General features: G+C 43.0%; 3 protein-coding genes across 4 annotated transcripts; 2 read left to right on the forward strand and 1 right to left on the reverse strand.

The window, feature by feature from the left end:
• Positions 1-3,675: 3,675 nt before the first annotated feature.
• Positions 3,676-9,067, forward strand: gpn1 (GPN-loop GTPase 1). The gene is made up of 13 exons (XM_064927940.1): positions 3,676-3,901; positions 4,184-4,277; positions 4,518-4,624; positions 4,753-4,790; positions 4,927-5,005; positions 5,098-5,192; positions 5,350-5,395; positions 5,596-5,742; positions 5,959-6,041; positions 6,120-6,159; positions 6,238-6,328; positions 6,489-6,599; positions 8,342-9,067. Exons 1-13 carry the CDS (start codon positions 3,719-3,721, stop codon positions 8,431-8,433), a joined length of 1,206 nt encoding a protein of 401 aa, XP_064784012.1. The 5' UTR covers positions 3,676-3,718; the 3' UTR covers positions 8,434-9,067.
• Positions 9,068-17,830: 8,763 nt separating this feature from the next.
• LOC135508043 (stathmin-4-like) lies at positions 17,831-23,940 on the forward strand. 2 transcript variants are annotated; one of them, XM_064927943.1, is made up of 7 exons: positions 17,832-19,144; positions 20,911-20,951; positions 21,059-21,148; positions 21,365-21,570; positions 21,780-21,971; positions 22,377-22,394; positions 23,296-23,940. In XM_064927943.1, exons 2-7 carry the CDS (start codon positions 20,939-20,941, stop codon positions 23,302-23,304), a joined length of 528 nt encoding a protein of 175 aa, XP_064784015.1. In that variant the 5' UTR covers positions 17,832-19,144; positions 20,911-20,938; the 3' UTR covers positions 23,305-23,940. The 2 variants fall into 2 exon arrangements, with proteins under 2 accessions (XP_064784014.1, XP_064784015.1); XM_064927942.1 differs by lacking the exon at positions 23,296-23,940 and having other exon boundaries at positions 17,831-19,144; positions 22,377-23,198.
• il17a/f1 (interleukin 17a/f1) lies at positions 23,936-25,536 on the reverse strand. The gene is made up of 3 exons (XM_064927944.1): positions 25,384-25,536; positions 24,838-25,082; positions 23,936-24,474 (listed from the first exon to the last, which is right to left on the reverse strand). Exons 1-3 carry the CDS (start codon positions 25,414-25,416, stop codon positions 24,234-24,236), a joined length of 519 nt encoding a protein of 172 aa, XP_064784016.1. The 5' UTR covers positions 25,417-25,536; the 3' UTR covers positions 23,936-24,233.
• Positions 25,537-26,886: the final 1,350 nt, after the last annotated feature.

The raw sequence follows: 26,886 nt of genomic DNA on the forward strand, positions 1-26,886 counted from the left end.
GGCCAAGACCAAAGAGCTGTCAAAGGACACCAGAAACAAAATTGTAGACCTGCACCAGGCTGGGAAGACTGCATCTGCAATAGGTGAGCAGCATGGTTTGAAGAAATCAACTGTGGGAGCAATTATTAGGAAATGGAAGACATACAAGACCACTAATCTCCCTCGATCTGGGGCTCCACGCAAGATCTCACCCCATGGGGTCAAAAGGATCACAAGAACGGTGAGCAAAAATTCCAGAACCACATGGGGGGACCTAGTGAATGACCTGCAGAGAGCTGGGACTAAAGTAACAATGCCTACCATCAGTAACACACCACACCGCCAGGGACTCAAAACCTGCAGTGCCAGACGTGTCCCCCTACTTAAGCCAGTACATGTCCAGGCCCGTCTGAAGTTTGCTAGAGAGCATTTGGATGATCCAGAAGAAGATTGGGAGAATGTCATATGGTCAGATGAAACCAAAATAGAACTATTTGGTAAAAACTCAACTCGTCATGTTTGGAGGACAAAGAATGCTGAGATGCATCCAAAGAACACCATAACTACTGTGAAGCATGGGGGTGGAAACATCATGCTTTGGGGCTGTTTTTCTGCAAAGGGACTAGGACGACTGATCCGTGTAAAGGAAAGAATGAATGGGGCCATGTATCGTGAGATTTTGAGTGAAAACCTCCTTCCATCAGCAAGGGCATTGAAGATGAAACGTGGCAGGGTCTTTCAGCATGACAATGATCCCAAACACATCACCCGGGCAACGAAGGAGTGGCTTTGTATGAAGCATTTCAAGGTCCTGGAGTGGCCTAGCCAGTCTACAGATATCAACCCCATAGAAAATCTTTGGAGGGAGTTGAAAGTCTGTGTTGCCCAGCAACAGCCCCCAAACATCGCTGTTATAGAGGAGATCTGCATGGAGGAATGGGCCAAAATACCAGCAACAGTGTGTGAGAACCTTGTGAAGACTTATAGAAAACATTTGACCTCTGTCATCGCCAACTAAGGGTATATAAGAAAGTATTGAGATAAACTTTTGTTATTCACCAAATACGTATTGTCCACCATCATTTGCAAATAAATTCATAAAAAATCCTACAATGTGATTTTCTGGATTTTTTTTCTCTCATTTTGTCTGTCATAGTTGAAGTGTACCTATGATGAAAATTACAGGCCTCTCATCTTTTTAATTGGGAGAACTTGCACAATTGGTGGCTGACTAAATACTTTTTTGCTCCACTGTATGACGGGTGGGTCTAATCCTTAATGCTGATTGGGCAAAAGCACATTCCAGGCGGTATCTATTCCACAAGCTACCACCTGCTAACTCTATGACGTTAAATGCCTATTTACTCTGTTCCATCTGACTGCGAAATCCACTGTCATCAGCCCGGCCATGCAATTTATAAACTTGATCTCCACTATAAAAAGCATCTAGACATTATCTCACATTTCTTTTAGACTAACATTTCATTTTTCGACAGCGGAGATTTGTAAAAACCTTACTGTCTGTCTCTCCAACATTTGCAACATTGTTTCAATATTCAAATTCAATCTCCAGCTGTCCAATAGTAATGAACATGTCGGGAGTCTGGACGAGACAGACGGTCAGGCAGCTTTTCTCAGCCAGTCGAAATATTGAATCAGCTGGCATAATTTTTATGGATATATAAAAAGAAATGTACATTGAAAAAAGGTCAAACATAACAAAGTGCATCTAGTTTGCAGTCTTTCCAGCTCCAGATTGAAGTGATTTTTTTAGCTCCTCTGAACAATATTGTCCTGATGAGTGAGAACATTTTCTATGCCAGGCGAAATCACCCGTCATTAGCTCATTGTTATGGATGTATCCAAATAAATGTCACTAGAAAACCGCCTAAACAAATGCAGCTACTTTCCTGTTATTCTGGCTGTACTTTTCGATGTGACTGTAAATTAGCCGTAGTTGGTTAGCCAGCTAGCAAGCAAGGGATAACAATGTTGTCAGCCATTATACAATGGGTGGGTCTAATCCTGAATGTTGATTGGTTAAAAAATGCATTCCAGCCGGTGTCTATCCAACAAGTTACCACTGGCTAAATCTATGATTTTAAAATGCCTATTTACTCTGTTCCATCTGATTGCGCAATTCACTGTCTCATCAGCCCATCCAGGCACTTTTACCAATGCACGAGTTGAGACCCAGATGCTAACACAGGAGGCAGATGGTTGGAGTCTTACAATGTTTAATAATCCAACGGGGTAGGCAAGAGAATGGTCGTGGACAGGCAAAAAGGTCCAAACCAGATCAGAGTCCAGGAGGTACAGAGTGGCAGACAGGCTCATGGTCAAGGCAGGGAGAATGGCCAGGCAGGCAGGTACAGAGTCCAGAAACAGGAAAGGGTCCAAACCAGGAGGACTAGAAAAAAGAATAGCAAAAGGAGTACGGGAAAACCATGCTGGTTGACTTGACTAAACATACAAGACAAACTGGCACAGAGAGACAGGAAACACAAATCAAATTGTATTTGTCACATACACATGGTTAGCAGATGTTAATGCGAGTGTAGCGAAATGCTTGTGCTTCTAGTTCCGACAATGCAGTAATAACCAACGAGTAATCTAACCAAACAATTCCACAACTACTACCTTATACACACAAGTGTAAAGGGATAAAGAATATGTACATGCAGATATATGAATGAGTGATGGTACAGAACGGCATAGGCAAGATGCAGTAGATACAGTATATACATGTGAGATGAGTAATGTAGGGTATGAGGGGGGGGGAATCACAGGAACAGGTGAAACAGATCAGGGCGTGACAACTTTATAACTTTATACTTGATCTCCACTATAAAAAGCATCTAGACATTATCTCACATTTCTTTTAGACTACCATTTCAACTGCAGAGATTTGAATAAACTTTGTTGTTTGTCTCTGACATTTGCAACATTGTTTCAATATTCAAATTATATCCCCAGATGTCCCATAGTAACAGTGGTGGAAAAACTACCCAATTGTCGTAGTACTTGAGTAAAAGTAAAGATACCTTAATAGAAATTATTAAAGTGAAAGTCACCCAGTAACATCCTACTTGAGAAAAGTAATAGTATTAATCATTTCTTTAAAGTCTAAAAGTATTTGTTTTTTAATATACTTAAGTATCAAAATTAAATAGAATTGCTAAAATATACTTAAATATCAAAACTAAAAGCAAATCATTTCACATTCCTTATATTAAGCAAACCAGATGGCACCATTTTCTTGTTTAAAAAAAAATTGTATGGCTAGCCAGGGGCACACTCCAAGACATTTATTTACAAACGAAGCATGTGTTAGATTGTCCGCCAGATCAGAGGCAGTAGGGGTGAGCAGGGATGTTGTCTTGATAAGTGTGTGAATTAGACCATTTTCATGTCCTGCTAAGCATTCAAAATGTAACGAATACTTTTGGGTGTCAGGGGAAATGTATGGAGAAAGAAGAACATTATTTTCCTTAGGAATGTAGTGAAATAAAAGTTGTCAAAAATACCCCAAAAAACTCCTTAAGCAGTACTTTAAAGTATTTTACTTAAGTACTGTACGTCATTGAATACCATTTTCCTTTTTTTTACGCTGAAGGAGAAAAACGGAAACAAAAAGATCGGATAAGAGCATCACTTAGTGGTGGAAATAAGAAAGACAGGCTGGCCCTTTGCGACAGACTCGACTACTTCACAGCAACAGTCTTTACCAACAACCAGCATGGCTACTGCGTCTGGGAGCACTTGTCAAGAAGGAGAAAGGGATGAATGCGACGATGGAGGAGGCGACGTCGACAATCGCGACTCAGCACAAGAGACTACTTCGGGAAATGTTTCGCAGAAGAAACCCGTTTGTCTCATAGTGCTTGGCATGGCAGGGTCTGGAAAAACAACTTTTGTGCAGGTAAGCTAAAACGAGCTAATGTTGGCTAACTAACTGTTAGCACTACAGTGGCTAGGTAAGTTAGCTAGATAACGTTACCAGTACGGTGTATGAGACATAGCTATGCCACCTCAACCAAACTAAGCACAATTGTATTCTGGAATTTAGTATTTTTCTTCTTTGCTATTTAGTCAAGCAGTTTGGAATCGGTATATTTTAGCTAAGTCACGGACATCTGGGTTCTAACTTAGCTACCTATGCTCATGTTACCTAGCTAGAGCTGACGTTGTTGTTTCTTCACAGCGACTCAATGCTCATCTTCACACCAAGAAGTCTCCTCCATATGTTATCAACCTAGACCCTGCGGTGCACGAAGTTCCTTTCCCAGCCAACATCGGTAAGAAATCATTCACGCCACCATGCTTAACCATGCAGGTCTGGCATCATGTTGATACTGTGATACTTCTTGCCTATCATTAATGTGTTGACTGTTCGGAAAGGTATGTGTTTTTTCCCCCTTGGTATTCTATTGATATTATTGTAAATATGTTGATATCCCACGACACTATTGTATTAGCTAGCTAGCTACCAACCATGGCTAATAAGTAACTGAAAGCTGCTTATTGTCCCCTTGTAGATATCCGTGACACAGTGAATTACAAAGAAGTGATGAAGCAATATGGCCTAGGTCCTAATGGAGGAATCGTCACCTCGTTGAATCTCTTTGCTACGAGGTTTGATCAGGTAGGCCCAACTCTCTTTCTGTTATAACAGGACGTGTATTTGACACCTCGACTGTCCATTAGATGTCACTATTATTGCTTGCACAATTTGGATATTATGAATCAAAATCTCCCGTTTTGCCTTCTCAGGTCATGAAATTCATTGAGAAGAAACAGTACAATCACCAGTAAGTATTTTTGAAAGTTCGTAGATGTACTCCTGGTAAGCATAGAAGAAGCATAGTTAGTACAGCATTGTTCTGTTTTGCCATCCCCTCTTCTGGTGCGTACCTACCTGCCCTAACCTTTGACCTATGTCTACAGATATGTGTTGATTGACACTCCTGGACAGATAGAAGTGTTCACCTGGTCAGCGTCTGGAACCATCATCACTGAAACTCTGGTGTGTAGTAGTAATGTGTTATAACATTTAGGCCTAAAGATATGACTAGCTGCAACATAATTGTGATCTGTTTGGTGTGAATGTGTTTCCAGGCCTCTTCCTTCCCCTGTGTGGTGGTCTACGTGATGGACACGTCTCGCAGCGTCAATCCAGTCACCTTCATGTCCAACATGCTCTACGCCTGCAGGTCTGACACTGAAGGGAGCACTAGCTACTTTCTGATGGTCAAATAAAACCACAAATTGGTTTGAACAAATTGAATATTTTACATATAGGCAATTAAAGAACTAGTGTGGTGCTTTTGCTTGTTCACTTTGTGACTGTGTCCCCCCCCTACCCCCCAGCATCCTGTACAAGACAAAGCTGCCCTTCATTGTCATCATGAACAAGGTAGGAAATGATTGGAACACTTTCATCAAACCACTAACTTGGTAACAGTGAATTACTGAATGAGGGGGAAAAAAACTATAAGTCTGTATGTGTTGACATGCTCAAAGGAAATATGTTTTTTTTTGGGGGGGGGGGGGGGATAATAATACAGAGATAACAAACCACAGATTTTGGTACATGTCTGTGTTGTGTGGTTTCAGACAGACATAATCGACCACAGCTTTGCGGTGGAGTGGATGCAGGACTTTGAGGTGTTCCAGGACGCTCTGAACCAGGAGACATCCTACGTCAGCAACCTGACACGCTCCATGAGCCTTGTGCTGGACGAGTTCTACTCCAACCTACGGGTATGTGTCTGTCTTTCAGTGCCGTATGCTGCTTCAGTGCACACTTCTGAGAACTAGTATTATTTGTGTGTGATCTGCGTGTGCGTATTTGAGACACTATTCCATGAGTTTTGTGTTAGACTGATGTAAAAGTCCAAGGGGAAGTGTTTCTGTGCATTTTTGAGAGGGTTTATCGAGTTTTCACTCTGCTTGGTCACGTCTGTGTTTCATGTGCAGGTTGTGGGTGTGTCTGCAGTCACAGGCAGCGGATTGGACGAGTTCTTTGTTCAGGTGGCAGAGGCCGCAAAGGAGTATGAGACGTGAGTGAGGGGGCTGCTCTGCAAACACACCACTGTCTGTAATATTTGTATGACAATAAATTGTTTTGTGTTATTCAGGGATTATCGTCCTGAATATGAAAGACTTCATAAAGAACTGGTGAGTGTTTAAATACCAAATGTCCCGTGCACACACGTAGCATCTATCATTCTCTGACGGTCCTGGTATGCCCTCCAGGCTGATGCTCAGAGCAGGAAGCAGCAGGAGCAGATGGAGCATTTACGGAAGGACATGGGAGCTGTTGCCATGGAGACGACCTCACGGACAGGTGTGTGCGCCTGTGAGCGAGAGAGTGCCTCCCCCCCAATGCATTACGTGCTTGATTGTGTGTGTTAGAGATCCCATGTTGTGTATTATATGCTTGGATCAGGTACATGAGACCGGTGTTTTGTGAAATAAATAATAAAATGTCGCTTCCTGTCCTCCAGAGGAAGCTGATGTGGCGGGCCGAAGTGATCTCATCTTCAACCGTGGTAACCCTGATGAGGATGAGGAAGAGGAGGGGGAGGACAGCGACACTGATGACATAGATCACAATGGTAAGGGGAGAAACTTTTTTTGAGTGGCATCAAGGTCCTATCATTGATTTAACCAATAACATCCTTGCATTCCTAAAAACAAGCCTAATCATGATTTGTGAATGATTATTGTGTGGAAAAACGAAGATTTGTTACAAAAATATGATCAAACACAAAAATACTGGCAATATACACTGCTCAAAAAAATAAAGGGAACACTTAAACAACACAATGTAACTCCAAGTCAATCACACTTCTGTGAAATCAAACTGTCAAACTTAGGAAGCAACACTGATTGACAATAAATTTCACATGCTTTTGTGCAAATGGAATAGACAACAGGTGGAAATTATAGGCAATTAGCAAGACACCCCCAATAAAGGAGTGGTTCTGCAGGTGGTGACCACAGACCACTTCTCAGTTCCTATGCTTCCTGGTTGATGTTTTGGTCACTTTTGAATGCTACTCTAGTGGTAGCATGAGACGGAGTCTACAACCCACACAAGTGGCTCAGGTAGTGCAGCTCATCCGGGATGGCATATCAATGCGAGCTGTGGCAAGAAGGTTTGCTGTGTCTGTCAGCGTAGTGTCCAGAGCATGGAGGCGCTACCAGGAGACAGGCCAGTACATCAGGAGACGTGGAAGAGGCCGTAGGAGGGCAACAACCCAGCAGCAGGACCGCTACCTCCGCCTTTGTGCAAGGATGAGCAGGAGGAGCACTGCCAGAGCCCTGCAAAATGACCTCCAGCAGGCCACAAATGTGCATGTGTCTGCTCAAACGGTCAGAAACAGACTCCATGAGGGTGATATGAGGGCCCGACGTCCACAGGTGGTGGTTGTGCTTACAGCCCAACACCGTGCAGGACGTTTGGCATTTGCCAGAGAACACCAAGATTGGCAAATTCGCCACTGGTGCCCTGTGCTCTTCAAAGATGAAAGCAGGTTCACACTGAGCACATGTGACACCGTGGAGAACGTTCTGCTGCCTGCAACATCCTCCAGCATGACCTGTTTGGCGGTGGGTTAGTCATGGTGTGGGGTGGCATTTCTTTAGGGGCCCTGCACAGTCCTCCATGTGCCCTCCAGAGGTAGCCTGACTGCCATTAGGGACCGAGATGAGATCCTCAGACTCCTTGTGAGACCATATGCTGGTGCGGTTGTCCCTGGGTTCCTCCTAATGCAAGACAATGCTAGACCTCATGTGTCAGCAGTTCCTGCAAGAGGAAGGCATTGATGCTATGGACTGGCCCGCCCGTTCCCCAGACCTGAATCCAATTGAGCACATCTGGGACATCATGTCTCGCTCCATCCACCAACGCCACGTTGCACCACAGACTGTCCAGGAGTTGGCGGATGCTTTAGTCCAGGTCTGGGAGGAGATCCCTCAGTAGACCATCCGGCACCTCATCAGGAGCATGCCCAGGCGTTGTAGGGAGGTCATACAGGCACGTGGAGGCCACACACACTACTGAGCCTCATTTTGACTTGTTTTAAGGACATTACATCAAAGTTGGATCAGCCTGTAGTGTGGTTTTCCACTCATTTTGAGATTTTCTGAAACCAGACCTCCATGGGTTGATAAATTTGATTTCCATTGATAATTTTTGTGTGATTTTTGTTGTCAGCACATTCAACTATGTTTAAAAAAGTATTTAATAAGAATATTTCATTCATTCAGATCTAGGATGTCATTTTAGTGTCCCCTTTTATTTTTTTTGAGCAGTGTAAGTTCCCTTGTTGACTTAACATATCATCCCTTTCAGTGACTGAGGAGAGCAAGGAGGGCACAGCCTTCGGGAACTTCCTGAAGGAGAGGAAAGAAGTGGTGCAGGTACGAAATAGGAAGTCTCAATGATGTCTGGAGGACCCTGTAAGGATGCCACTTTAGATTACTAAGATATGCCTAGGTGTGTTGGCGACTGGGACCTCTATTCCCACCTGCATGCCTACTGGTCCCCTCTTCACAAGTGCTGAAATTCATTGGACTGAAGCGGTGTTGCAGTTCAACTCAGACTTAAATTAATATTCTTCCTTGTGAATGCAAGTGTTATGTAGGTTTTTTGTTTGATCTTACTAACTGCAACTTATCAAGTTAAGGACAATATTTTTGCATACGGGTTGGGAAAAGTGAACCACTTGTTTCCTATTTCTTTGTCAGTAGCTCGAGACTCATTTTGTTTATAAGGGAGGTTTATTGAGGTAATGGCTGATGGAATAATGTACTTGTATCCTATTTTTATCCGAAGTTGTTTTATTGCTTATTGTTTGTATGTTCATTCTACGAAGCTTTTTCTTCAGTGGAAGAACACATACCTGTAAGTCATTCCTATCTGGGTTATGCTCTTTAACAGTCACATAGTCCTTGACGTGTATATTTTTGTAACAGTTTTGTTTTCTGTTTTAGTTCAAATGTGCTCATGTTTGTTAAAGTCCTGTAGTGTTGTGTGTCTCGATAATTTTAAAAGCTAAATAAATTGGTTATGAATGTGTTCAGCCTAGTCATGTGTGGCTTCGTGAGATGCACACTGCCTTATGTGAATGAACTATGGGATGAGGGGGTGGATAGCCGGAATATTCTGGATTCTACTCCTTCTCACCATCTGGCCTAAGAACCAAATCGGCATTCACAAATACAGCAGAATGGTATTCTGTGAAGACTGAAAATACAGTCTTTCTTTTACCTTGCTGCAAATGGGTATGGCATCATTTGCCTACAGAATGACTGCATATGAGTTTACAGATTAAAACACATTTGTTAGAGGAAATCCACTCATTTTTACATGGGTTATTTTAACTCTTTCTGTGCTTCAAGGTGATATCCCAAATGGTTTTTAGTTTTTTTTCTCTCTTTACAGAGTCATTACTTGCCATAGACTACAATGCATTATGAAAATGTGTCTAGGCATGTTATATAAAATGCCGAAGCACTCCATACCGTATGTTATTACATCAGAATGTCATTGTGGATTTTGTTTCACCGCTACATTTAGATTTTTTTTTGTATGTGCCACTGTCCCATAAATCCTTATTTGCATATTTTAGTTGTTTTAAACGACGACATTCAAACACGGATGTGCTGAAGAGTGAAAATAAGGCCACTTAAAAATGGGTGAACTTTCCCTTCAATGCTTTGCATCGCTGAGTCCTCTTGTCCCAAATAATTTACCCTTCATTCGACCCTAACCATTCAATGTTTACAGATCTGTAAGGCAGATGCAGTTTTCATCTGCTCATATAGCTGCTGCTGTGGCTGCTTATTGTATATTCCTGCTATATGTGTAATGCAAATGCATGAGTCATGCCTGCTGAGTCGTGTTTGCAGCAGCACAGAAAGCCCAACAGATACAGGGGATTATTTTATCACAGATCTGTCTTAATGGCCAACGTTTCCCTCCATTTGTTCAAGATGAGTGGGTCTTACCACAGATTCACATAAACACAAACCGTCTCTCTGATGAGATGAAAGTGTTGTCGCGGCAACACAAACAATGGCAGCAGCCAGACGCCTCCTGTGTCGCTGTGTTCTTCCAGTGATGGTGACTCACTTCCGCGATGGCATTTGCAAGAACATTCACACACCCTCCGCGCCCCTCCCCTCAGCCCGTGGGCTAGAAATGTCAACACACACACAGGGAACAGATAGGATCTCTTGAGAGGAATTCACAGCTCAGTGGGAAAGTGTCAAAACGCCTACTCGTAGTTACATATCTACAGTAAAAAGCAGAATAATGTGTCAAAGTTGAACACAAGTATGAGAAGAATGTTATAACTACAATTGAGAAATCACATTTGCATGCAAGTGAACTCTGGGAGGTAGTGAATAAGGTCAAATGTCATGATCTTTTGTCTGTGCAAATCATGGCTGACTTATCTTTTTCATGCAATATCACATCTGATGTTTTAGTAGACGCTCTTATCCAGAGCGACTTACTGGAGCAATTAGGGTTAAGTGTCTTGCTCCAGGGCTCGTCGACAGATTTTTCACCTAGTCGGCTTGAGGATTCAAACCAGCGACCTTTTCGGTTACTGGCCCAATGCTCTTAGCCGCTAGGCTACCAGCTGCTTATCATTAGCAGTGATACACCCTTTGGGGTTCCTATTTGATACATTTACTTACCTTCACGTTTCCTTTCTCACATCATAACAAAGACCTAACCTCAATAAAACGTTTTCATTGAAGAGGATCTGTGGTGTCCAATGACGACATGCATTCTTCAAGATGACATCATCTGGGCGTGCAGGCATATTAGAAAAGATTAAATAAGAAACTGATTTCATCTGATTTATTGTTAGGGTAACTTTGGTCCAGCAGTCTCGCTTAGCAGGATGACTCATGCCCCCATTACAACATTGAGTCTTGTTCTTATGACGTCATCCTCTGGGCTTGATGTGAGGAGGGTAAAGTGGATTCAGGATGTGTGTTGCCCCTTTGGAATACAGTATGATGTCATTCTTACTGTATCTGATGGACATAAAATAAATGCTAGGAATTACTGGCAATGACATAAACATTGGCATACATTCTGCTTGGTCTCATTGCGTTCCATTCTCTTCAACTCCTTTCTGCCCTAAGGTCTTTCAAATGGTAATTTGATTGATTGATTGAAACCCTGAATTCTAATATCACTACAGAGGCTGTATAATGAGCAAGAGAGAGGAATGACGACCGAGTCTAATGAATAATGGATGGTGCTGTTTGGTATGGGTGAGTGGTCAACAGCACAGGACTGACGCAGTGAGCTCATCCCACTGCACAGGCTCAATGCAGACCTACAAGCCCACCACCCCAACTCCCCAAACTGCACCTAGAGATTTGCTGCAGGTCTGCAAGCCCCCCACCCCAACTCCCCAAACTGCACCTAGAGATTTGCTGCAGGTCTGCAAGCCCCCCACCCCAACTCCCCAAACTGCACCTAGAGATTTGCTGCAGACCTGTAAGCCCCTACCTGCACACACACACAATTTAACATTTTTATGATTAAGTCTGTCACAAGAGTCTATTTCCCACCATACTAAGGTAAATTAATAGCTTTACCGTAAACCAATGTCACTATGTGCCAACCCCTTACAAACAGATTGTAGCACTGCAAACCTGTTTCCCCCTCCCCCTCACAACACCTATAGATACTGTAAAACCATGTGCATCCCCCTCCCCCTCACAACACCTATAGATATACTGTAAAACCATGTGCATCCCCCCCTCTCCCTCACAACACCTATAGATAAACTGTAAAACCATGTGCGTCCCCCCTCACAACACCTATAGATATACTGTAAAACCATGTGCGTCCCCCCTCCCCCTCACAACACCTATAGATATACTGTAAAACCATGTGCATCCCCCCCTCTCCCTCACAACACCTATAGATAAACTGTAAAACCATGTGCGTCCCCCCTCACAACACCTATAGATATACTGTAAAACCATGTGCGTCCCCCCTCCCGCTCACAACACCTATAGATATACTGTAAAACCATGTGCGTCCCCCTCCCCCTCACAACACCTATAGATAAAATGTAAAACCATGTGCGTCCCCCCTCACAACACCTATAGATATACTGTAAAACCATGTGCGTCCCCCCTCCCCCTCACAACACCTATAGATATACTGTAAAACCATGTGCGTCCCCCCTCCCCCTCACAACACCTATAGATATACTGTAAAACCATGTGCATCCCCCCTCACAACACCTATAGATATACTGTAAAACCATGTGCGTACCCCTCCCCCTCACAACACCTATAGATATACTGTAAAACCATGTGCATCCCCCCTCACAACACCTATAGATATACTGTAAAACCATGTGCGTCCCCCCTCCCCCTCACAACACCTATAGATATACTGTAAAACCATGTGCATCCCCCCTCACAACACCTATAGATATACTGTAAAAGCATGTGCGTCCCCCCTCCCCCTCCCAACACCTATAGATATACTGTAAAACCATGTGCATCCCCCCTCACAACACCTATAGATATACTGTAAAACCATGTGCATCCCCCCTCCCAACACCTATAGATATACTGTAAAACCATGTGCGTCCCCCCTCACAACACCTATAGATATACTGTAAAACCATGTGCATCCCCCCTCCCCCTCACAACACCTATAGATATACTGTAAAACCATGTGCATCCCCCCTCACAACACCTATAGATATACTGTAAAACCATGTGCATCCCCCTCACAACACCTATAGATATACTGTAAAACCATGTGCATCCCCCTCACAACACCTATAGATATACTGTAAAACCATGTGCATCCCCCTCACAACACCTATAGATATACTGTAAAAGCATGTGCATCCCCCTCCCCCCTCACAACACCTATAGATATACTGTAAAACCATGTGCATCCCCCCTCACAACACCTATAGATATACTGTAAAACCATGTGCATCCCCGCTCACAACACCTATAGATATACTGTAAAACCATGTGCATCCCCGCTCACAACACCTATAGATATACTGTAAAACCATGTGCATCCCCCTCACAACACCTATAGATATACTGTAAAACCATGTGCATCCCCCTCACAACACCTATAGATATACTGTAAAACCATGTGCATCCCCCCCTCTCCCTCACAACACCTATAGATAAACTGTAAAACCATGTGCGTCTCCCCCTCACAACACCTATAGATACTGTAAAACCATGTGCATCCCCCCTCCCCCTCACAACACCTATAGATATACTGTAAAACCATGTGCATCCCCCCCTCTCCCTCACAACACCTATAGATAAACTGTAAAACCATGTGCGTCTCCCCCTCACAACACCTATAGATACTGTAAAACCATGTGCATCCCCCTCCCCTCCCAACACCTATAGATATACTATAAAACCATGTGCATCCCCCCTCCCCCTCACAACACCTATAGATATACTGTAAAACCATGTGCGGCCCCCCTTCCCCTCACAACACCTATAGATATACTGTAAAACCATGTGCATCCCCCCTCACAACACCTATAGATATACTGTAAAACCATGTGCGTACCCCTCCCCTCACAACACCTATAGATATACTGTAAAACCATGTGCATCCCCCTCACAACACCTATTGATATACTGTAAAACCATGTGCATCCCCCTCACAACACCTATAGATATACTGTAAAAGCATGTGCGTCCCCCTCCCCCTCACAACACCTATAGATATACTGTAAAACCATGTGCATCCCCCTCACAACACCTATAGATATACTGTAAAACCATGTGCATCCCCCTCACAACACCTATAGATATACTGTAAAACCATGTGCGTCCCCCTCCCCCTCACAACACCTATAGATATACTGTAAAACCATGTGCATCCCCCCTCACAACACCTATAGATATACTGTAAAACCATGTGCATCCCCCCTCACAACACCTATAGATATACTGTAAAACCATGTGCGTCCCCCCTCCCCCTCACAACACCTATAGATATACTGTAAAACCATGTGCATCCCCCCTCACAACACCTATTGATATACTGTAAAACCATGTGCATCCCCCCTCACAACACCTATAGATATACTGTAAAACCATGTGCATCCCCCCTCACAACACCTATAGATATACTGTAAAACCATGTGCGGCCCCCCTTCCCCTCACAACACCTATAGATATACTGTAAAACCATGTGCATCCCCCTCACAACACCTATAGATATACTGTAAAACCATGTGCATCCCCCCTCACAACACCTATAGATATACTGTAAAACCATGTGCATCCCCCTCACAACACCTATAGATATACTGTAAAACCATGTGCATCCCCCTCACAACACCTACAGATATACTGTAAAACCATGTGCATCCCCCTCACAACACCTATAGATATACTGTAAAAGCATGTGCGTCCCCCTCCCCCTCACAACACCTATAGATATACTGTAAAACCATGTGCATCCCCCTCACAACACCTATTGATATACTGTAAAAGCATGTGCGTCCCCCTCCCCCTCACAACACCTATAGATATACTGTAAAACCATGTGCGTCCCCACTCCCCCTCACAACACCTATAGATATACTGTAAAAGCATGTGCGTCCCCCCTCCCCCTCCCAACACCTATAGATATACTGTAAAACCATGTGCATCCCCCCTCACAACACCTATAGATATACTGTAAAAGCATGTGCGTCCCCCCTCCCCCTCACAACACCTATAGATATACTGTAAAACCATGTGCATCCCCCTCACAACACCTATTGATATACTGTAAAAGCATGTGCGTCCCCCTCCCCCCTCACAACACCTATAGATATACTGTAAAACCATGTGCGTCCCCCCTCCCCCTCACAACACCTATAGATATACTGTAAAACCATGTGCATCCCCCTCACAACACCTATAGATATACTGTAAAACCATGTGCATCCCCCTCACAACACCTATAGATATACTGTAAAACCATGTGCATCCCCCTCACAACACCTATAGATATACTGTAAAACCATGTGCATCCCCCCTCCCCCTCCCAACACCTATAGATATACTGTAAAACCATGTGCATCCCCCGTCCCAACACCTATAGATATACTGTAAAACCATGTGCATCCCCCCTCCCCCTCACAACACCTATAGATATACTGTAAAACCATGTGCATCCCCCGTCCCAACACCTATAGATATACTGTAAAACCATGTGCATCCCCCTCCCCCTCACACCACCTATAGATATACTGTAAAACCATGTGCATCCCCCCTCACAACACCTATAGATATACTGTAAAAGCATGTGCGTCCCCCCTCCCCCTCACAACACCTATAGATATACTGTAAAACCATGTGCATCGCCCCTCACAACACCTATTGATATACTGTAAAAGCATGTGCGTCCCCCCTCCCCCTCACAACACCTATAGATATACTGTAAAACCATGTGCGTCCCCCCTCCCCCTCTCAACACCTATAGATATACTGTAAAACCATGTGCATCCCCCCTCACAACACCTATAGATATACTGTAAAACCATGTGCATCCCCCCTCACAACACCTATAGATATACTGTAAAACCATGTGCATCCCCCCTCACAACACCTATAGATATACTGTAAAACCATGTGCATCCCCCCTCACAACACCTATAGATATACTGTAAAAGCATGTGCGTCCCCCCTCCCCCTCACAACACCTATAGATATACTGTAAAACCATGTGCATCCCCCTCACAACACCTATTGATATACTGTAAAAGCATGTGCGTCCCCCCTCCCCCTCACAACACCTATAGATATACTGTAAAACCATGTGCGTCCCCCTCCCCCTCACAACACCTATAGATATACTGTAAAACCATGTGCATCCCCCCTCCCAACACCTATAGATATACTGTAAAACCATGTGCGTCCCCCCTCCCCCTCACAACACCTATAGATATACTGTAAAACCATGTGCGTCCCCACCCCACCTCGTGCAAACATGACTGTTGCTGCATCGTCTGTTATTAATGATTATTACATTTTAGTGACGTAACGCCTTGCCTTCCTCGTGACATTGTCTTCTTATTGTTTGTTGTGTCTAGTTATGGGATCTATGCGGACGATGAGACTGATGCATGTACGGCATCTGCAGAGAGAGGAAAGGGAGCTCCCGTGATTGGCTGGAAATGACATCACTGAAGGGATACTGGTGATGAGGCTTTCCTTGCAAACACATCGTCGTCTACTCTCCTCTGCTCGTCCTCCCATCCCCCACTGCATCCTCTCCTAGGAATGTTTATGTCATTGTTTTACACTGACTCAAGGTATATGGGGTTGCTCTTTGGCTTTTGCAGGGGTAAGACTACACAGTCCAATGCAGTGATAGACAATGGAAAGGTGTTATACAAGCAACGTCCTTCCTCTTCTCTCCCTCAATCTCTGTATCGCCTCCAATGCTGTGGCTCGGTTCCTCCACTGATAACCTCTACCACTCTCTTCCACCCCCTCTTTTTCCTTCCTTTCTTCTCTCTTTCCTTTTCTTCTTTCTATCTGCATCCTGTACTGTACCTTTCTCCTCTACTCATAGCCCACACATTTCTCTCATCAGCACCCACTCGCACCCCCCTTCACCTCCTCTCACTTTCTCTCTCTCTGCACACGACTCTCCTGCTGGCATGCAGCTGCATGACATCATTTGGGCTGGTGCGATCCCTCCCCCCTCTGTGTCTAATAACAATGCACCCTGTGCTAATAAAATCACCTCTCTCTACTGCACTCTATTGTTAATGTGTTTGTTTTATTTGCCTCCCTGAGCTGCTGCACTCCACAGTCCCTGCCCTTATCCTCCTGCCTTGCAATGCTAATTTATCACGACATCATTCGAATGCTTCTCGCCTTGAGGGCACGATCATTAATATGAATGTTTCCCGCTATTAATGCTTGTGAGTCTTCACACAGAAATGCAGCTTTTTATGTCTAGAGAATGTATTTGAAGTAAATTGGTGAATGGCTCAGGTTCCTTTCATCCTATAGTATCACATTTGCCTTTATCCCTTTTTTCTTCAGCTACTAGTCTCTTCCTGTTTATTCTGCGAACACTGATTGATGCCATGGCCGTGCTGGGAGTCTGTGTTCCTGATGTTCTTAGAGCACTCAGTGTTCTGTTCCAGGAACCACTTCCATGCATGGCATCATGGGACATATTAAGGGGATCTAGCTCTGTGGAGTCTCACACAAGCCTAAATATTGTCAGTACAAGGTTGACAGTCCTGGTCCCACGGTGTTGCAGGGTCTGCAGGTTTTTGCTCCATCCCAGCACTTACTAACACATCTGATTAATAGTAATGGTGCTGGGGTGGAATAAAACCTGCACACTCTGCATGTTAAGTAATTGTTTCCATTATATTACGGAAATATTTATTGATCGCTATTTAAAAAGACCCTTTATATCTCAACTTCATTTCAGGTCCTGTTATTGAAATAACGTTAAAACTGAGACACTTGTAGGAGAACCAGAAGAACAGGTGGACCGTTTTGAAGAGCCGTCAACAGGCTGCTTACACAGGAAGCATGCAGGCAGTTGATCCAGACACAGTTTGTGTGCACACGTGTGTGTGTGTGTGTGTGTGTGTGTGTGTGTGTGTGTGTGTGTGTGTGTGTGTGTGTGTGTGTGTGTGTGTGTGTGTGTGTGTGTGTGTGTGTGTGTGTGTGTGTGTGTGTATGGCTGGGTGGGTGGGTAGTGGCTGATCCACACAGGGCTGTTTGCGAGGTGAGTGTTGTTTAGTCATCCAGAGCTCTGGAACTGAAAATGATGAGACAGATTCCTCGGTTCTGACAGTAATAGATCTGACATTTACTGCTAAAATCTGACTGACTCAAACCAGTCACAACCAGCCCCTTAATTCAACATTATTCACATCTGATTTTGCAACTAACTTTTTGTTGTTCAGAGTGCTATGTATGCCTAGTTAAGGGTAAGCTCTATGCAATGCTCATGCAAAATCACTGAAACGTTTCAGTCAGTGACCGCCATCAGTCTCCCAAAGCACTGTAAAAGTTATCTCTGACCAGTAGCGGTGCGTGGGTAAATTCACTGGGGAAGCCAAGCCAGGAAAAAAGTCATATTACAGCCTGTGTTGAGATAATTGAGTTGTTTGCTCTATAACCCGTTAGTTAGTTCACACGCCACCGTGATATATAATACGGCCAAGACTACAAAAAGACAACAGTCACAGTAGCTGAATAAATTCAACCACACGTTTGTTTCATCAGAAAGAGCGAATTACGTTTTGTGCTAAATTCATGGTTTCTGTTTTCAGTACTTCAGCTCAGTGTCATACAACATGAGTAGACATGACCAGTGTTTTCATTCAGGAACTCATGGATCGGGGCTGGAACTAGTGCTTTTGAGGGGCCGACCTCCGAGGTTTTTGTTTGTTCTGGGAAAATAAGCGAACTTACTACACTTCAACACATTTTGCCATGGTGCAGAGAGATAAATGCTAATTTCCTGCAATATTACACTCTTTGTTATGAGACAGAGACATTTTCTTTAGCTGTTTTATAGCTCATCACATGCTTTTGTTCACATTTTGCCATGTACATTTTCTGATTTTCTACACATTTCGCCATGAGGCTGAGAAGAAATGTTGCAGTATTAAACCTAATTTCCTGCAACCCCCCTAATTTCTGTCTTTTCATGTCTCCCATTTTTACATGCATTGAACTGCTGTGACTAACATCTGTCCTTTACATATCCTTTGTGCCTGGTCACTGTGCTATTATCCACCTATTTGCTATTATCTTGTTCCTCTCACCATTTAGGATGTATCCATCCTTGCAGCTGGCCTCCACTCAGTAAACCCTAAAGAACACAACCTCACCCCCAGCTCATTCCTCCTCCACATTACCCCCATCTCCTTCCCTCCACCATCTCTCCAGCCAATCAGGGGCCTTGATTCCTCTGGGCCAATGGGATGGCTGGGAGGTGATGTCATGCAGTAATAGCTGGTTGTGGTGCTGATGCTGCTGAGAGAGCAGCCCAAACAGCAGCAGAACGACAGAGAGAGAGGGAAAGAAAGAAAGAGAGATAAAGAAATAAAAGGAGAGTATCACCAACATTGCTCAGCACAGGGTGAGTCCATCAAAACTACTGAAACAACAAACAACAATATGAGATGTTGCATCCTGTATATAGTCCTATTATATTCATTTCAAAGCTGTTTTCTTGTATATTTTTCTAATTTAAGTGTGTATGTTGTGCATTCTCTGAAGATTGTCCTGTATTATATCTGAAAAAGCTTTAGCCACAGAAAACAGAGTGTATGCATGGGATGCCTCTATGCCACAGATGATGGACATTCTCTGTGCAGCATTGCCAATGACATCACCCGAGTTGCACAGGGAGTTTATCTCACCTCAGTTGTTCAAGTGTGTGCATGTGCACTGTGTCTGGCTGCACAGATTATCCACAGATGGGTTGACATGTAGTGAAACAACAAGAAACAGTGTGTCCCAGCTGATTTTGTGAAGTGTCTTTGGTTCACAGACATGCCGTTTATGCAATTCATACAGTGTGCGTTACTGGTTATGCATTTATTACAAAATGCTTTACTTGTTGAAGAAATAGCTTCAAGTGAGAAAGAAGATGTTGATGATCAGTACAAGATGACTATGAGATGACTTTGGTTATGCAATGAGGAGATTGTGAGTCTAAGATTAGGATTGAGATATCAGTGATAACTATGGGATTCCTTTTTATTGTGATTGACTGGTGATAATGAAATCTGTACGATGTGTGTATTCATCTACACTGTGGGAAGAAGTGTGTTTGTGCGTGCGTTCATGGTGCGTGCATGTGTGTGTGTGTGTGTGTGTGTGCAGGGTAGTGTATGGGCCTTTGGATCCCTCCTACTCCTCCTACTCTCTCCCTGTGTGGTGCCTTCCTGTTCTTTCAACACAGCATGAGTACTCACTCAGAAATATCGAGGAAACAATATAACAGGCAACAAGACACTTCATAGAAAAAGGAAGCTAAGTCATAAAAGCATGTTGAATTCAAGTAGGTGAAGGATTGAGTATATTGCAGACTCTTTCTACAGTCAAGCCTCACAGTAGGCAGGTTCAACAACAGCAATGTTCAATGTGGAACAGTAGTCCTGCAGTTAGTCATGACTGAAGGTTTTGAGTATGTAAGGGGAATGTATCATGTGGCCTAGTGGCCTAGCTACTGTTGCAAGGTTGCTTTGTGTAAGTGTGTAAGATTAGGGGCCAGTGAGAAAGGAGTGGATGGAGAGAAAGAGAGGATGAGAGAAAAGCAAAGAAAGTGCGAGAGAGAATATTCAGATTCTCTGTGGGTGGATTCTTTTGTTGTCTTTGTGGTGAAAGGAATAGACCACAATTGAGTCACAGCGATAGCTTGAAGAGCAGGAGATAACACAAATGGAAAGATCATTATGATGTTATTATCAAATCTATTTTTCTCTCCATCCATCACTTTCTCCTTTTTTGCTGTTGACAATAAGGCCTGTATGTTGTTTAATTATATAACAAAAGTCTGCCATCATGCTCTGATCATGTGTGATCTGTCCACCTTATTATCACGAGGAGAGAGAGAGAGCTTAGTGGTTAGGTCACTTCTGCAGCAGAATGCAGATGGTGCTCTCACCCAATCCCCATCCTCCTCTCTATCTCTTCCTCACCCCTCCCTCTCTCTTTTTGTGACAAGCGTAAGGGCTCAAATGCTCTCTATGAGTGGGTTTGAATAAAGGCTTTACAGTAGATCACAATGGTCCGTTTTATTGTAATGGTAGTGGAATTCTGTTGCTGTACAGGGATTTAACATGTGTTTGCAGATTGCAGGGTCGGATGTTAATCAACTTTTATTGTCTCCCTCCACAGTGTCCTTAGAAGATAAACAAGAGGCAGAATGACTCTCGCAGGTAATGTATGTGTGTTTGCATGTGTGCGAGAGAGAGGGAGAGGGAGAGGGAGAGGGAGAGGGAGAGGGAGAGGGAGATTCATGCTAATGGTCTTCTCTCCCCTGCAGCCTACAGAGACAAGATACGGGAGCTCCCTCTAGTGTCCATCTTCTGTTCCTGCATCCTACCTGAAGCCAAAGAAAAGCCCACCAAGAAAGGCAAATAGCTTTACACAATTTTACCACAATCACCCTGCAAGTCCCACAACACACCATAGAAGCCATTTCATTCAATGAGCCAGCAATCAGCTTACTATAATTATTGTTTTTTGATGCAGCTACACAAATGGCACCCCGCCCCTCATTGATATTCTATTTCCTTTGGGTCCTTCCTTTATACAATGTCACACTTTTCTTAATCTCTACCCTCTGCAGATGTGGTGGACCTGAATCTGTGCATCATCAGGGACATGGAGGTGATTGAGCTGAACAAGAGGAGATCCGGCCAGGCCTTCGAGGTCATCCTAAAGCCCCCCTCGTTTGACGGGGGTCCGAACCCTCTCGCCACCACACCTCCACGCAGGGAGCCCTCCCTGGAAGAGATCCAGAGAAAGCTGGACGCCGCTGAGGAGAGGAGAAAGGTGAGGGGTCAGGGGTCAAGAGGGAAAGGCGGATATGGGAATGTTAACTAAATTCAGAATTAAATTTTTCCAGTTTGGTGGGGAGATGGAATTCTTAGAGTCAGGTGTGCAGAGTTGAGCAAGACTGCTTTGCATCATTGAAGAGATAGGGACTTTGGTCTTTGATCATCCACTCACCCCTCCCTCTACCCTTCTCTATCACACCCTAGTGCCAGGAGGCTGAGTTGCTGAAGCACCTGGCTGAGAAGCGGGAACACGAGCGTGAGGTGGCCCAGAAGGCCCTGGAGGAACACAACAACTTCATTCGGCTGGCCAAGGAGCGCATGGAGCTGCGCATGGAGCACAACAAGGAGAAACGGGAGGCACACCTGGCCGCCATGCTGGAACGCCTGCAGGAGAAGGTAGAGTTACACTCAGCTGATACCCAAGGCAGGATTGGGGTCCATTCCATTTCAATTCACTCAATACAGGAAGTGCATTGATGAACATTGACATGGAATTAACCCCAACCCTAACTCTATCTCCTTTGTTTTCTGTTTGTTTTTCTTCTGTCATGGATAATATCATCAATATTCAGTCAGAATAGTTATATTTGGTTAAGATATGTATTTTTTTGTGATGTTAAAGTTCAGAGTGCTGTGTATTACCTCTATGTAATGTAGCTGGTTTGAGAAACAATCAAGACACATTTGAGATGCACCCTACTGACTAGTCATCCATAGAATATCATTGCCTCTGACCATTATTTTGTTGATATGAAACAGACGGGAAGTCTAAAGAGTGGTGTCTGTGTTTCTCTCTTTCAGGACAAGCACGCTGTGGAGGTGAGGAAAAACAGAGAGCACAAGGAGGAGAGCGGGTAGAGAGAGAGATGGAGACAAAGAAAGAGAGCCCGTGGTGCCTCTGTTTTGTTGCGTGAGAATAGGAGAGAAGAGAAGAGACAAAATAAAGAGACTAGCATGACAGGTTCTTAAAATGGACATGGGATTTGTTTGACAGATGAGAATCCACAATGATGAGGTTGAAGTAGGAGAAGTGCACACAAAGCGGTTTCCTGGAGAGACAGAACATCAAGATGTAGTTTTGTATTGCTCTTGAGTGTAGCGGAGTATAAGAGCACTATGCATCATTTAGTAGCTAATTACACCTTCTGTAGACTGGGTATTTATAATAGACCTTGAACACATTCTTATTTGCAAGAAATCTAAACATAGCTTACTTTTTAAAAGTTCTGGTCAATAAAATCACTGACACATATACTTCAATTTAAAGCATTCTACACATCACGTTTGTTACACTTTTCGGCATGTTAGCTTGTGTACAGTACATAAATAGTCATTGAATGGGATACTGATGCTACCGACTTCTATCTCTATCTATCTCAAATAGGAAAACTCCTATTTGCGTTAATTATCTCTGTATTTATTCTGTAGTCAATGGCTGTTGTGTTTCACTGTGGTGAGTAGTGTAGTGTTGATTGTGCATGGCTAGTTTCTTTGGTGTTTTTTTCAGATATAGTAGATTTGATTATTAGGGGAATAGACTGTTTGCACTAATATGTACCAGTTACAGATGTATGTGATGTGTCACTCAATATCAATTTAAAAAAGTACAACATCTGCATAAGAGACCCTTGTTGTTTGTATGCTTACTTACATGTGCACTAGTCACGTGTGTGCGCTCGTGTCTTTTCTAACTGTCCTATCTCTGAACTCTGTGTTGTAGGTTTCATGACGGCCTGATCACAACACGAGCTGAACTTATTTTGGAAGCCATTTTGAAGGCCGTTCGCCAGCCTGTTCAGACTGTAGCCCTCTGGGTTCAGTCGTTTGGAGAAAAGACTGAGACTATGAGATTCTAATGATGACACATGAGAGAGGTGGTTAAGTCAACGACTGAAGCGGAGTGGTCAGTGTGCCCTGCTTTAGGAACTGATCAGTACAACAACAACAAAATATTAAAAGATCGAGCTGAAACATATGACAAAGGATGACGTCATTGCTACCTTCTTCAGTGTTCTGCTCAGGATTCTCTCTGTGCTTTGCTAACATGCCAACAGTGCCAACGGTGGGTCTGAGTGTGAGTGTGAGCGTTTCCGTAAGGATGAGCGTGAGCATGAGTGTGTATGCTTCAGTAAAAATACTTTGATATCACACATTTTGCTTTGAGCTCACACTTGCAGGCAAGGTTTTAACTTAAATGTCCTTATGAGTTTGGTTTGTAAACTTGAGTCTGTTGGAGCCAAAATCATTGTAAATCTACTGAAGCGAATGGAGGTCAGGGAATGATGTGGCTGCATGTTGATGTACAGAAATGATGCTCTATTTTAGATGCCAAAAGAGAATTAAAGGAGTTCTGTTTTGAATTGAACATGTGAATTTCTTTATTCAATAAATACCAAAATATCATCCAATACATTAAATAACCCAAAAATAAATACTGAATAAATACATAATTAATTTTGTGATTTAAAGCTCAATAGAAAATATATCCATATTTGATTATTCAAATCAATCTTTCAATGACATAGAGCCAAAGCTCCATAAAACTAACACACAAATACTTTCAATGAATGTGGGGATCAAACCTACAACCTTGGTATTGCCAACACTCACGGCCCAACCAGCTGCACCACCAGGCTTGACCTCACTGCACTGATATCCTTACTGTTGGTGCTCAATGCTAGGCCTGACACAGGTGCAGCCCACCGCGATGGTCTTTGCCTCCAGCCGGTAGTAGTATCTGTCCTTGCTCCCCATCACCTTCCTCAGGACCAGGATCTGGTGGTAAATGGGTTTGGACTCCAGGCTCCTGTCCTCCTTACCCGCGGCGTTCAGACAGCCCTCCAGAGAGCACCTGACCTCCGAGATGGTATGGGGAAAGCGCGACTCATCATAGGTGGTGCTGGAGAGACAGAGAGAGACAGAGGAGATAGAAAGAGAAGGGGAGAGGACGATATTAGAGATCACAATGTATTCAACAGAGCACAGCTGAGAATTCAGACGTTTTTTTCAAGCAAGCTTCCTAATGGTATGAAAGGCATATTTCATATAAGCATATAGCATTTTCATATTTTATTTTAGATATTTTAGGTATATCTTAGGTATTTTGAAAGGCTCAAATAAAATGTATTATTATTATTTTGAAAGGCATATAAAAAAAAATATATATAAATATAAATCTACTGAAGCGATTTATAAAATATATTTGTCTGTGTGTATTGTGGTATTTCTATGGTGTCTATGTAAGCTCGTTGCAGGTCCTCACTTGGTAGTCCATGGGGAGATGGAGTGGTTCCCAATGGATCTGACGGGACGGGAAGGAATCAAGTCGCTCGGGTCCAGGTGCAGGGGGACAGTTATTGTGTTTGGAGCTGAGGGCTCTACAGGCTTCTTGTGTCCCTGAAGGTTGTTCTGTGAGCGTCTCCCTGTCGACCCTGGATGGGCGTGGGGGGCAGCCTCTGCACCCATCATCATCATCATCATCACCAACAACCCCATTAAACACAGCACCTGAGGAACAGAGGGACTGTTGGTGGCCTGGTATCACCTCTGAATGAAGGCATATATAGGACAGTTTTGCTAAATGTGTTGCTAAATATGTTTGCTGATTTACACTATGAGCCAGGCAAATTCAACAGCAAAACATAAAACATAATCTTTACTCTACTATGAACCCAATAAGGTAAAACGGATAATCAAAACGACAGAACTGAAAAAACAATTTAAAACAATTTCAACTTCTTGCTAAGCAGATACAGACACCAGTGGCAAACTCCGCTGATATCTTGAAGACACTCAAGTAATCACTTACCATCAAAAAATGTACGTTTGAAGTAGAACCCATAATTTGTTTGTTAGTCTTGTCGTCCTCAGTGAAAGGTCGCTGCTGTGTTGTCGTCTTGGTCTGGTTGTCTGGTTGTCTCACAGTGTTCTGCTCGTCTTTCTCTGCTGCCGTGTTCTGATTCTGTTCAGGTTGTCTGAGGTGATGCTGTAGGTTTTATACTGTAGTGGCTGTGTGTCTACTCAGAAGTTTCACTTCCTGTGATGCTGCGATTGCCTTTCATCCTCTGCTTAATGCTTACTAGCTAACCACACAGCGTCAAAAGTAGTGCACGTAGTTACTGCTGTCATCTACGGAAATCTTGGTAACACTTTACTAGACACCCAGCGTCATAAAACGTTATGGCACTGTCGTAACCATGTCATAATATGTCATAACAGCTGACATAACCTGCCATAACCTGTTTTAATATTTTCACAATACTGTCATGACACAGATCTTTAGACCTATTGTGAAATACTGTATATTGTGTTATATTACGACTGGTTATGACACCTACATAAGAGTGTCAAAACCCACAAAAGCTAACACACAGGGTAAAACATTGCTTTACACCATAGCCTACGTGTCAACAACATGTTTATGTCATATACAAAAAATATGAATTGACCATATTCAATTATCATTGTAATTGCACATATGATGGTCATAATACTTAGTCCAAGTAAAGTGACACATAATGATTCATGACAGTGTCATAAAGTGTATTTCCTACAAATGATTTAACATATGATGAAAGAAAACATGACTGTAAATAATTCATTACAACAACAAGAAAGGATTTAAGAAACAAACTAGCAAACAAAAGGGAGCTTCTTGGTAGGGAAACATATTATTTGAATAAATGTGGGTTTTGACACCCTTATATAGGTGTCATAACCAGACATATAATAACGCAATTATTATGATAGTTTATGACAAGCTATGTCAGCTGTTATGACATATGACATGGTTACGACTGTGTCATAATGTGTTAGAATACTGAGTGTCAAGTAAAGTGTTACTGAAAGTAAAGTGCTACTGACTTTGTTGTTGTTGATTATATTATATTAGATCAACTCAATTCATTTGGCAATGTGCTTAAAATGATGTGTGTGGCAAACTGTGTGCTTAAACAATGTGCTTAAAATGATGTGTGTGGCAAACTGTGTGCTTAAACAATGTGCTTGAAATGATGTGTGTGGCAAACTGTGTGCTTAAACAATGTGCTTGAAATGATGTGTGTGACAAACTGTGTGCTTAAACAATGTGCTTGAAATGATGTGTGTGACAAACTGTGTGCTTAAACAATGTGCTTAAAATGATGTGTGTGACAAACTGTGTGCTTAATCAATGTGCTTAAAATGATGTGTGTGGCAAACTGTGTGCTTAAACAATGTGCTTGAAATGATGTGTGTGGCAAACTGTGTGCTTAAACAATGTGATTCAAATGATGATGTGTGTAGTTATTGTTTTTCTGCAATTTGATATCAA

The sequence above is a fragment of the Oncorhynchus masou genome, chromosome 21 (assembly GCF_036934945.1).
Source record: "Oncorhynchus masou masou isolate Uvic2021 chromosome 21, UVic_Omas_1.1, whole genome shotgun sequence".
NCBI classification, from domain to species: Eukaryota; Metazoa; Chordata; class Actinopteri; order Salmoniformes; family Salmonidae; genus Oncorhynchus; species Oncorhynchus masou.